Below are 13,109 nucleotides of genomic sequence, written 5' to 3' on the forward strand. Positions count from 1 at the left end.
AGACACAAGCATAAGACAACCTCTCACCCTCTGAGACATCAACTTTGGACATTAATTTGAATATCTAATGTCCCACTTCAGAAACTACAATGAAAATGTACTCCTGTATTTCACAATCCCAAACAGGGAGGCCAGCTGTATTAGAGAAGTAAACTACATGTATACATTTTAATGGATATTTTAATGGATACCAAAGATGGTTCTTATTCTTGTATTTCTACTCCAACACCATCTAACTTTTAAATTCTATTAAGTAATGAATCAATGACACAACTTTTTAAGTTTTTACAGAAGTATAATAAACAAAGACTCATAGAATTTTTAGAGACACAATGGACATCAGCAACTATATGGCCCAACTCTTCATTCTACAAATGGGGAAACTGAAGCCCAGATAAGAAAAAAGATTTATTTGGTCGCACAGAGAAACTAACAGCAAAACAAGTTTATGCCAATGCTCTCAATTTTCAATCCAGGGGTTGTGTGTATTTTTTTTTTTTTTACTATACCATGCAAATGGCATATTTCAAAAAATATTTTCCATTGTGAAATGCAGCACTTTATCTTGTACACATGAGTGTGGCACACATCAGCTATGCTCTGTACTTAAACTAAATGGATGTACCTCTCTTTTAGTGAGGATGGGAATGGGAAAGTTGAGCTATCTTCAGCAATAGAACTCCATATGTAATATTTACCGACGTGGGGTTTTCAGCCATATATGAAAACAGAATCTCTCGTTTTACCATATATACACATAGCAAAACTTACAATTATGAAATTAAACTGTAAAGTTATGCAAAAACTAATCTAAAACTGAGAATTTACTCTTTGTTCATTACAAATTTTTTTTATATGTTCCTTTTTCTGGATTAAAAACACTTCTGACTCAAGAGATTAATGAATGGCCCAATTCATGTCTCAGCTGCTACTCTGAGCCACCTCTCTATACACCCACAGGGTACTTGTAGTGCAAGAGGGCCTATTTACAGAAGGCATACTGAAAGCACAAAAGATACACACAGAAAAATGACAAGATAACAACTAAATCTCCGCAAACCAGCTCCCAACTGCCTTTCTTATAAACCCTTGGCACAAAGTACATATGTTATAAATTATGACTAAATAAATAGTCTCCAAAAGTCCCTCCCCATTCTACTCAATCCCATCTAAAAGTCTCTGTTTTTAGTTACAACTGATTCAGACAGTTCAGTAAAATACAGGTGGATTATGAATTTATGGGCATGGCTTGAGGGGCCATCATTATTCTGCACTTACAGAAGATAATAAATATCAACTTCCAGCTTAAACAGTGACTAGCATACAACAGGAATACTATAAATACAACAAAGGTAATACTTACCAATTAACAAGTGCTTACTAAATGCCATATGCTATGAAATCGCTTTGTCTATATGATTTAATCCTTACAATAATCTAGTACGATTGCCCCCTCACTTTCCTGATGATGAAATAAACTCTGACAGGTTAAATTAACTCACCTAAAATCATCCAACAAGTACATGGCAGAGTCTATATTTGAATCCAAGTTTAGAGCCTACACAAAGATTCACTGAATGAATGAATGGAATAATTTGTTTTTTAAAAAAATTCTTGCAACATATCAACATGAAAACCATCTCGTCCAAACTAACCAGATATGCAGTTGATACTTGTAACACCCATTAATTCACACATTATGAACAATGGCGGGCATACAGCTTTAGGCTCAAAGATTTAATGACCTCAGGTCTTTTCATTTCACTAATATAACCCCAAACGTGATCAATTCAAATAGTAGGATGCACAGAGGGATTATATAGCAATAATCCAGAATCAGGAATGCTAGCCAAAATCTGTTGAAATAATCCAACATGTGACACAGAATTGTTAAAGTTTACAACAAAAACTCCACGTGAGTGACAGGGAGAGTAGTGGTGTCAGTGATAAGGAAGTATATGGAAGAAAACTTAGCTCAGAATATGAGAAATTTAAGTGATAACAGGACATCTGAGTACCTAGTGGGCAGTCAGATATTTAGGATTTTTTTTTTTAAGATTTTATTTATTTATTTGTCAAAGAACGAGACAGAGAAGGAAGAGCAGGGTGAGCGGCATGGCAGGCAGAGGGAGAAGCAGGCTCCCCACTGAGCAAGGAGCCTGATGCAGGACTCAATTCTAGGACCCTAGGATCAGGACCTGAGCCAAAGGCAGACGCTTAATCGAATGAGCCATTCCGAAGTCCAGATATTTAGGATTTAAAACCAGAGAAAAAGTCTAAAAAATAAAGACTTGGAGATCATGGGCATAGAGATGACAGTAGTTGAAGCTGTAAAAATAGATGAATTTCCAAGACAGTGAAGAAAAAGGCAAGACCAAAGATTCAGACTGAGAAAAAGAAGTCAGCAATGAAAAGATGGGAAAGCACTGGGTTAAGAAGTCCAAGAAAAGAGAATTTAAAGGAAGAAAAACTAAAAAACAGAACACCTGAAACTTTACTTACATATGCTTCCTACATTCTGAAAAACTGACTAATGAAAAATGATAGTTAACCAATATGTACAAAGGGGACAGCAGTGTTAGAACTCAGTATGCACTATTCAACTAATAATTGGTTCCCTTCTTCCCTCCATTCTACCCACTACTCCTACACCTCCACCAGATAAACAAAAACTAGAAAAAAAGGTTATGCTCTTAACTGGCATCCTGAAGCAAGCAGTACGCTAAACAAGCTAAAGGTAAGACAGTTATATTTTCAAGAAATGTATGTAACCCTTTAAGACAAATATATACCTAATGCTCCCACCCAACTACCTTTTTTTTCTTTTTTAATTTACAAATCATATGCATTTTCTCCTCTGGAAATTTAGACTTAAACTCTAGAGCTTGCTGTTTTCAGAGGCACTCAAAACTACTGAGAAATTGTTAATAAGCTCCAGATAAAATAATTTTAAGCTTAAAATAAAGGCAGGGAAAAGGAAAACAGCTCATGATAATCACTATAAACTATAACATAGACAGTAAGGGAGCCATTAAGATACTAGAAAGAATGTGACTTACAGAAAACCAAGGTTGAGTGATTTGGATGATCTAGAAAATAAGTGAATAGTTAACATAATATTATCTTAGTATCTGCAGACTATTTTAGCATTTATATTTGCAATATGAAAACAGACTTACCTAGTTCTTAAAATAAATTATATGAGAAAAGGCTGGATACCTACTTACCAGGACTTCTTCCAGAAACATTAACTACTCATTAGGATCTCAACACAAAAGGCTGTTTTGTGGGTTAGATGGTTTAAAAAAGATCTGCCAGTGGGGTCATGATCTCAGGGTCATGAGATCAAGCCCTAAATCGGGTTCCACACGCAGCAAAGAGCCTGCTTGAGATTTCTCTCCCCCCCCCACCGCCCCTTCCCCTGCTCACACATTCTCCTTCTCTCTCTCTCTCTCTCTCTCTCTCTCGCAAACAAAATAAATAAAATCTTAAAAAAAAAAAAAAAGAGAGAGAGAGAGAGCAAGAGATCTGCCAGCAGACTCTTCTGAAATGAAAAGTTTTGGGAACTTTCATTTCTGAAGAGTGGATCTACTCAGGTAAGTGCAGAACAAACTTTATTTCTTGATATCACAAAAAAAACCCCACAAAAAACCCTAGAAGTTGAGTGCTGCACATGGCACATTAATAAATACTCAATAAGTATCAAATAAATCAACAACAGCCAAAATAATAAAGAAAGGCAACCAACTTCAAAGCAGTATCATCCCTACAAGAGATGTCCGAAGTCCAGACAGGAAAGAGTAAGAACAGACTCACTGAAAAAAAGGTGAAGCTACCTGATAGGTCATTCTGAATGGTAGAATGAATGAATACTTAATGATAAACATAAAATACCATGCAAAGAAAAATCAGGCTAGACACTACAAAACTGAAAAAAGGATTTGTCTCCAAAGAAAAAATTCAATCTTTATCAAGTTCAGATTAATATGGTAATAAAATTTCAACAGCTATCAATAAACACTTATGGAACCAAATAAAAAAGAGGGTCAAGAATGTAAGACCACAAGGGGAGAAAAATCTGTCAGTTGACTATTTTTCAAAATGTTCTTTCACAAGTCTTAGGCTCCAAGATACCCGGCTGTCCTAACTCTGAAAAGGCCCACTGCCGACTTTCTTGACTCTTCCTCTTTGTTCAACTTTCATCTTTTACCCTTTATCGTTATATCAGTTTCAACTTGCACCTCTGTGCAAATGATTTCCAAACTGTTATCTTTAATAACGAGCTCAGTTTCCTATCTCCAATAGGTCATTTCTTTGTGGTTGTCCCACCACAATCCCTTGAAACACAACCTGAAATCGAACTTACCTGTTGCCTGTTCTTCCCAAGAGATTTCCAAACCTGACTTTGCTTGTTTTCAACAGTCTCCCCATAACCTAGCCTCAAATTTTTTAGCATCATCTATTTTTCTCTCACTTTGGTTCCCCCTTCTCCCCAGTCCTGCCAATCAAGTCCCATCAATTCTTCCTTTCCCATTTTAATACCCCAATCTGGGGCTTCAAAAATTTCTGGACTATTAATCTGTTAAAAGGTCCCCAATCTCACCCCATCTCCAATCTCTTTTTACACACTCCATCCTGCATACAACTACCAGATTCATCTTCATTCATCCTGGCACAGTCTTGTTTACAAATATTTAATAGCAACAACATACTGAAGAAAATCTAAACTCCTATAGCCCAGCAATCAAATCCTCCATATTCTAGCCCCAATCTATGTTTCCAACTTTATCTTGTTCCCCTAAACATGTCACAGCCAATCACATCCTCTATTCATGTTATCCTCTACTCCTCCTCTGAATGCCCTCTATCTAAATTCTATCCACTCATCATAAAGCATACTCTGGCCCTCTTAATACACTCTTCCTTTCAATAACCAAGAGCATGTATCACCTACACCAATTATTTGAAATCACATTTTTTTCAGTCTGTGAAGTGTTCTGCTTTGTTTCTGTGTATAAATGTGAGATTAAGTCTTGTTTTCCTCAAGAGACTGCACTTTCAAGAGTCCATGCCTTATATTTCTTTGTATCTTCCACATTTCAACAAATCTGTGAGGTTCCCACCAATGAAACTAAGGCAAGAGGCTATATGACCAAAAAAAAAAAAAAAAAAAAAAAAAAGCCATTAAACCCTCCCTATATCCCTATATTGCTGCTTCATTTTTCCAAAATGCAAAACAGAATCAAAGACACATGGAAATTGGGTAAACATTAAAAGAACTGGACTTCCTAAAAGTAATAAATTCTTAGTAGAAAGATGTATTCTAATTCCTTCCACTTCTTTCATTCAATAAAATGTTTTAAATTGTTTTAAGCATCCACCATCCCTTCTGTTTCTCAATATGAAGAGCATCAATAATGTAAGTGAGACATTTCAAATACACAACCCACAAGACTTTCCTTTCACAGTCAAGGATGCTAAAAGTAATTTTGAAAGCTTTGGGGAGAAATTTTCTGGTAGAACAGTACACATTTAAAAATATACATAGATTAATTTAGAGTACTAAAATGCATGTTAATTTTAAATGATCCACATAATTTTCCTGATTCAAGATGAGATTTTTAAAAATTACTTCTCTTAATGGCATTATTTTGTTCACTTAATCTTAATCCCAAATATTGTATACATCTAACATTAATTCTCTGAGGAGGCTGTAAATAATTATTCATATACATACTCGGTGGTTAGAGATTATGTAGTTTTGTTTGGACTAAAATAGAATTATATAACTTTTAATTCCACAGTAAAGTAAAAGGAGAAACAGAGTTTGCAACTATTAGTATCAGGGAAAATAGACAAAACTTAAAAACTCTATTTACAGATAATTGTAACCAATGAAAGATCTTCAGAATTTGGCCTCTCATTTCATAAAAACTTCTTCGGAATGTTTTAAAAGGGACAATGGTAAGCACACCACCTCCAAAAAAGGCAGTTATGATAAAATATCTGTGTGGTACTCTTGTAATCAACAATACTGTAAAAGAGTTATTAATGTGATGACTTATCAGTTATCTTAGGTCTTTACACTTAACAGTTCAGCAAAAAGTTCCTCCACACTCAAATCACCTATGACATCTTGGCTCAAAAATCACTTCCTCAATATTGATTCTCCATTGTCACTTCCAAGTCTAAAAACTAAACCCTTAGGAGCTAAATCGCTCTAAGTGGAAAGTAGTCTTTCCAGTATTACTGTCAAACCGATCAAAAAGATTATTACGAAGATCGTCATTCAACAAACTATATATGCAGAAATAACTGACGTGGTAACTTTTTATGTGATGCCTGCAATAGAGGTTTATAAGTATCTTTCGTATAACGATGAACTGAGTCAGAGCTAAAAGTTCAGAGAGTAGTTAGTACAGGGCCAGTCCAAAGATAAATAAGGCCATAGCATGAGATTCTAGTAGTGCTCCGAAGACTCTTCAGGAAAAACAGCAGATTTTGGTGTTTTCCAAGATTATGCACACCTGAAACTTTCTTTTGCAAATAACTAGACTGAAGGTAAGAGGAAGGCAAAAACACACAGAAACCCAGACAAGCAGAAGACGACAGTGCTACTCACCAGCAAACAATCTGAATTCACTTCCGATTTGGGATCCCGCAGCAGGTTGTCGATTTTTTCAAACCGAGTCTCAAAACTGTCCCCAGTCGACATGTTGCTGCTACTGTGACAATACCCTCGTACCAGCACCAGCAGCGGAAAGCAATTTCAACCAACTTCCTCCGGCGGTGGGTTCGCGGCCGCGGGGCAGAGAAGCCGGAACCTCAGGGTCACCAGGTGCGCCCGGTTCCCCCTCCTCCCCCTCACTGAGGGGATCTCCGCTCTCCAGACCCCCGGCCGGGGGCAACGGAGACCCACAGCCGCTCCGACGCCCAAAGTCGCATCCCACCCGGCAGCCCCTCACGACACCCGACAGCGCCGTCGCCACCAGCCGCGTCGCTCCGGCGAGGTGCTTCAGCCTAGCGGGCCCCAGCCGCCTTCGCCATGGAGGGTTCCCCGTCCCGAGAAGGGCAGGAGGTGGGAGAGAAAGAGAAGCAGGGTGGAGACTACTCCGGGCAGCAGGGGAGGGAGAAGAGGAAAGGCGAAAGCGAAGGGCGGGTGCGGAGCTGTGCCAGCTGCCGCCGCCGCCGCCGCCACCGCTTGGGCCACGGGCCCGACCCGTTCCGCTCAGAGGCGCTGTAGGCGGTCTAGCCCCGCATCCCCGGCTTTCCTTGGCGCGGCCCGACGCACCGATCCGACTCTGCCAAGAGCTGGTCCCCGCGGGATAGCCTCACTCTCCCATTTTGTCCCGTCGCTACTGGGGCTGCTGCCGCGCTGTCCGGCGGGGCAGGGCGAGGTCGGTGCCCGATGGAGACTTAGGAAAGGCTGGAGAGCTGGCGGTGAGGAAAACCAGAGTCGGGTCCCGACGGCTGCTGATGGGGGAGCTTCTGGGAGGGGCCGCGTCCCCTGCTCGGGAGAGGGCGAGTCGCGGCGGCGAATGCCTGGGGGGTGGGGCGAGGGGGGCCGTGAGGGACTAATATGTCCGCCTTCCTGTTCAAACAAACGGAGACCGCCGGCGCGGACTGCGCATGCGGGGCGCGGACGCTCGGGACTAATTTTTTTTTTTTTTTTTTTTGGCGGACGGGGAGGGCTGGTAGCGGGGAGGAGCCGAAAGGGTGCGGCGGGGGGTGCAGCCCTCGCCCCGGCCCGCTGTGAGCCAAGTAGAGCGCTGGAGCTGGAGCGGAGGTCGGGGCGGGTTGGGCGAGGGGGGTGCGGAGGTCTTTCTGTCTCTGGTCGCTTCCTAAGCAGCTCCCTTAACTCTGCTTCCTCGGGGCTGCAGCCGTCCTGAGCTTTCTGACCAGAAAGAAAGGGTGCTTGTTATTGTTATTTCGCAGATAGGTTCTTTTCTAGGCAAGATGCCTTTTCGCCGGCAGGCAGCAGCGTTTTAGCACCAGCGGAGTTTGGTTTTCGGTAGTACTTCATTGTCGGCCCTCCGGGAACACCACAGTGTTTAAACCGCCTGCGATTCCGTGGGAAAATTATGAAGCAGTGCAGTACTCAACCCTCCTAAGCCGAGCGTGTGTGTCAGGGGAGCACTAAAATATTGACTCCGGAAGATGCAGTCCATAGAAATCAAGTTCATTTTGTTAAAACAACAACAACAACATTTAAAAATCAATATTTTTTAGTTACTCATACTAGTTCTTCCACACCATTATCACTCCAATTGTAGTTCTCTTCTTGGTGTGTGATCCTGCCTGTTTCAATCTCAAAAAGCTCGGTGAAACTTAAAATTGTGATTTTAGCAGAACCAGTGTAGAATATGAAAATTATGGGCATTTCCTCTTAAGTCAATTGCTTCATTGACTGTGGTGTGAGCGGGCGAAAGACTTGTTACTCGATCTGCTGATAATGTTCTTCACCGCTGTCAGCGGGAAATCTACCTTTATTTCTAATCAATCTTTAGTTTTGCTCATAGGTCAAATTTAAAGATCGCTAGAAATAGAAAACATGGATGTGTTTCCCCACACTGGAAAATGCTACAGATGAACCAATTGTCTTCCTATATAAAAAAACGTTGCACAGCATCTAACAGTCCACTAACTTCATGGCGTGAGTCAAAGGTTAGGAAAATGTTACATTGCTTGAAAAATGTCTCTTCCAGTTTCACTTTATTATATACAAGAAATATTTAGATACAAAAACCACTGTATAAATCAAGATAGGAAGTAAGTCTTCACAAAAACCATAACAAAGAAGACAACTAGACAAAATTCAGGTATTTTATTAAATGCTTTTGCAGTGACTTTTCTTGGCTCCAGTATTTTAAGCTGGTCATGTGAATTAAATTTATTTTTAAGCATAGGGCTTAAAATAAATCTGGCAGTTGCCCTGAAGTAAATTTCCTAAACTCCGCTTGTCCTTTTTTATTACCATTTTTAGGTATTCTTCGGAATTTTGTTGTTTCTCAGAGGACTATGAGCATTATGTTGCTTTCCATTGGACACATAAAAAAAAGTGCCGGTAGCTAAGACAATATGTGAGTGGCACTGATAAATATAAATGGAATTGAAAACCAGTCTGGCAAAGCTACTGGAAATATATGTGAGGCCTATATATTTTACTTTTTTATAAGGTTAATCTGATTATGGTAACCTCCAACCAGTTGTCTTTTACCATAGGATAGATGGACTCTGTATCAATTTTTTTAAATAAAAAAGTCCTCACCTGTCATAAGGTGGAATCATATGACGTTAAAGTTTCTTTGCAACTTTTAAATTCTATTGTTTGGTTATGGCTGATCTGTTCAACAGCGTCGTGGATATTTGGGATCACCCTTAAAGTATGTATTAAGATTCTAAGTGCAATTGCAAAATACTGAGTTGTATAAATAAGAATATAATATTAATTATACATACTGAGCATTTATCATGTGCTGGGCATTATTGTATGCATTTTATACATAGAATCCAATAAAACTTCAAAAGAATTCTGCTATGATTATACCTACATCATAGGTGGGGAAACTGAGGTGCAGAAAGATATGTTTCTTGTTCAAGGACATGACAGATCCAGATCGGAACAGAGGCAGTCAGACTCCAGAGTCCCCATTCTTAACAGCTGAGTATGCTAATGCTATCCAATCCTAGTTCAGTAAGTATATCACAACTCTATTATTTACATTAGCACAGATTTAAATGATTCTATGTAAAAGAGGGAATTATAAAATTTGCGATATGATCAATATGATTATAGTCCCTAGGGAAAGATGTGAAATGATTTTAGCAAGGTTCAGAATAAAAAGGACCTTTACGATGTTCAATAACAGTGGCTTGACTAGAGGTTTCCAAACACTGGGTCCAAGAACCAGTGGTACTCCTTGGTGGAGTTTTCCTGACCTGCAGCAAAATGAGAATAAAGACATTACGTGTTTTCATAAAGTAAGCAGTTCTAATTTAAGACTGTTGTTCAGTTTGAAATTCTCTTTACTACTTTTTAAAAACATTAATTGTACTTTCCTTTTAGAAGCAAGAGTAATAGTAAATGGTATAGTTTTTAATGTTCTTACTTGGAAATTCAAAACTTACAGAGTTAGCAACTTCATGCAAATACATAGATTAAGTTAGTTATATCTTAATTTTTCTGGTTTTGGGAATTCAAACATCTGGAAACATTTAATTTAGATGAGACTCATGCTAGGACCCAATGAAGAGAAAGCAGTGCTAAAAGAATTTGAATGAGGCATATTTGGGAAAGATCATGGAAAAATCAAAAAGATTTGGGTGTAGACTTGTGAATAGCGAAAGACGATTAAGTTCAGCATTCCTTAGCTTTTGGTTATTTGGTAGGAAATAGACTCAGTTTAATGTTTATGGAATTTCTTTCATAAACATTGATGTGGTAGCTAGCTTCCAAAGATGGCCCCCAGTGAACCGTGTCTCCCAGTACGCATGGCCTCCTGGAGTTCCCTCCTACACTGAATCTAGGCTGGGGCCTTGTGAGCTGTTCTAACCAATAGAATGTAGCAAAAATGGCACTGGGCCAGTATTGGGCCCAACTTTGACAGTTTGCCTGGCAACCAACAATTTAGTGCTCTGGGATATCCAACTAAACTGAGGTCACCATGGTGTTGAGGAAACCCACGCTCACTAGCTGCAGAAAGAGATCACATGGAGGACAACAGAGGAACACAGCAGACCCTGAGAACAGAGACTCTAGACTTATGACCCAAGTCAAGCCATTCCAGCAGCCCCTAGCCATCTGAAACACCCAGATGATGCCACATAGAACAGAAACAAGCTAATCCCTCCAAGCACTGCCCACACAGTAGAATCATGAAGAAATAATAAAGTGATGCTACTTCGAGCCACTAAGTTTTGGAGTAGTTTCTCAGCAATAAATAACCCAAACAGTTGGATTTCAGGAAAAGAATCATTCATAAATATATATATACATATATATTGGGAATACTTCTCACCTTTTTGGTAATACTCACTATATAAGGAAGCTGTCCATAATGGAGTGTTGTAAAAGAATGACAAATTAATGCATGTTTACTGTCTTCAACAAAACCTTTATTCAAAAGAAATGTAAAAGTTTTTTAAAGAAATTAAGGAAGGCTTCCAGATTTTAAAAAGTATTATGAAGTTATACTCCCATATAAACACATTTTTAGGGGACCCGGGTGGCTCACTCAGCAAGTGTCTGCCTTCAGCTCAGGTCATGATCTCAGGGTCCTGCAATCCAGCCCCACTGTCAGGCTCCCTGCTCAGTGGGGAGTCCGCTTCTCCCTTTCCCTCTGTTCCTCCCCCCTCGTACTCTCTCCCTCACTTGCTCTCTCTCTCTCAAGTAAATAAATAAAAATCTTTAAAAACAAAATAAAGTTTAAAAAAACTCATTTTTACCTGTACTTTATTATCTTCTCAATTTAATGCATAATCATGTCTATTCTGTCTAAAAAATATAGTAAAAATTCAGGTACATACTGTAAATTGCATATCAATTGTAATTCAGTACCACAAATTGCATGTAATTTCAAAAATGCATACCACAAATGTGTTAAGAATGTGATGTGGCTAAGTTCCTATAGAAACTTTAGCTAACATTTCCAAGAAAGTATGATACTTATTATATACTTATTATATTTAACACAACTTTCCAAAAGGGCATTAAATTTTTTTTTTTAATGGAGAGCAACTTCACTTGATTTCTGAACAACTTTAATGCACAGGCAGTTGTAAAAATTTAGGTTCAATTTTAAGAGCTTGGTTTTATGTGATTACTATTTACCCCAAAATAGTATATATGTACATTTTTTTCTAGATCTGCAAAGTGAATCAGCAAGATATGTTCCTTTACCTAAGAGGACTCCTTATGAGATCAACCAAGCTATTCTTTTCTTTGCACAGGACAGTCAGGCTTGGGAGTCAGTGTAGTTTGTCATTTTTAGATCCACTACAGCCTTGGGGCTGCCTAGGCAGTGTTGGGAATTTCAGCATCTATCAAGATTAAAGGAAGGAAAAGTGTAGGGCAAACCTTGAGCACAGAGTGCCTTAAGGGTTTCTCCTGAGTCACCCTGAATGCCTTCCTCCAACATCTGTTTTTTATTTCTTAGAAGCTGCTATTCCATTCAACTGCAAAAATACTTGCATTGACCCTAGAAACAGAATGGAGAAATAGAAAGAAACAGATTTCTGTAAAACAATTACTTTCCTGCTCTATGTTATTGCCATCTCCGGGACCCTACTGATGCCACACTCACAAGCCCAATTTTTTTCAGAAGATGGGACTGTTATGTTTGTGGAACCCCTGAGATGGTGGGTGCATGACCACAGTTAGAGAGGGAAGCCCAGATCAAGGAGATTATAACAGATACACGCAGATGGTCACATACTCTTCCCCATTTTTTGGCAACAGCCTCCTTCAAATTTCCCCCTCCTACCCAGCACCACTCCACTAAGTCCCAAGACTAAGTGTGTTTTCTGACCCACTGCTTTTTAGGTTCTGACATCTTCCTCTTTAGGGCCCTTACATTGAAGAATTACCTTTTTTGGCAGCAACAGGCTCATCACCCAATATCTACTTCCCTTTTTTATTCATAACAACTTTTATCACTCATCTCGGTTCCAACTTTAAGAATTCCATACCTGAAAAGAGAAAAATGTCTGCTTCCAACTTTGCACTATTTTGATCTCCCTTCCATCATTCAAAGACCTCCTGAAATATAACATCTTGCCTAAAATCTCTGTAACTGGAAGAGAAGCACTGATTCCTCATACCCACCCATCAACATATAAGTATTACCCATATACACTCTATATATTCTTTCTTAATAATCCTGACAGTTTATGCACTTTAGTGCCCCCCCTTTTTTTGCAGTGTAAGTACTCTGCTAGTTGAATTTATACGTTTGTTTTTGTTTATGTGTTCTTGTCACTGCTGTTTTATATACTCCCTAGGGCATAGGCTAGGACTTTAAAAGCAATAATCATGTTTTTCTTTTCATTACAAAAATAGTACATACTTATTTTTAAGATTTTGGAAAATATGAAAAAGTAAAACAGAACAA

At 39.0% G+C, this 13,109-nt stretch overlaps 1 protein-coding gene across 3 annotated transcripts in view; it reads right to left on the reverse strand.

Moving 5' to 3' along the window:
• ROCK1 (Rho associated coiled-coil containing protein kinase 1) overlaps window positions 1-6,748 on the reverse strand; it is a 148,281-nt gene extending 141,533 nt beyond the window's left edge. For 2 of the 3 annotated variants that reach the window (XM_011229155.3, XM_011229154.3), the window contains exon 1: window positions 6,623-6,748. In XM_011229155.3, coding sequence (XP_011227457.1) covers window positions 6,623-6,715 — 93 coding nt within the window. In that variant the 5' untranslated portion in view covers window positions 6,716-6,748. The remainder of the gene's footprint in view (window positions 1-6,622) is intronic. The other variant, XM_011229156.3, reaches the window with a different exon arrangement.
• Between the last annotated feature and the right edge of the window lie 6,361 nt (window positions 6,749-13,109).

The sequence above is a fragment of the Ailuropoda melanoleuca genome, chromosome 14 (genome assembly GCF_002007445.2).
Source record: "Ailuropoda melanoleuca isolate Jingjing chromosome 14, ASM200744v2, whole genome shotgun sequence".
Classification (NCBI taxonomy): Eukaryota; Metazoa; Chordata; class Mammalia; order Carnivora; family Ursidae; genus Ailuropoda; species Ailuropoda melanoleuca.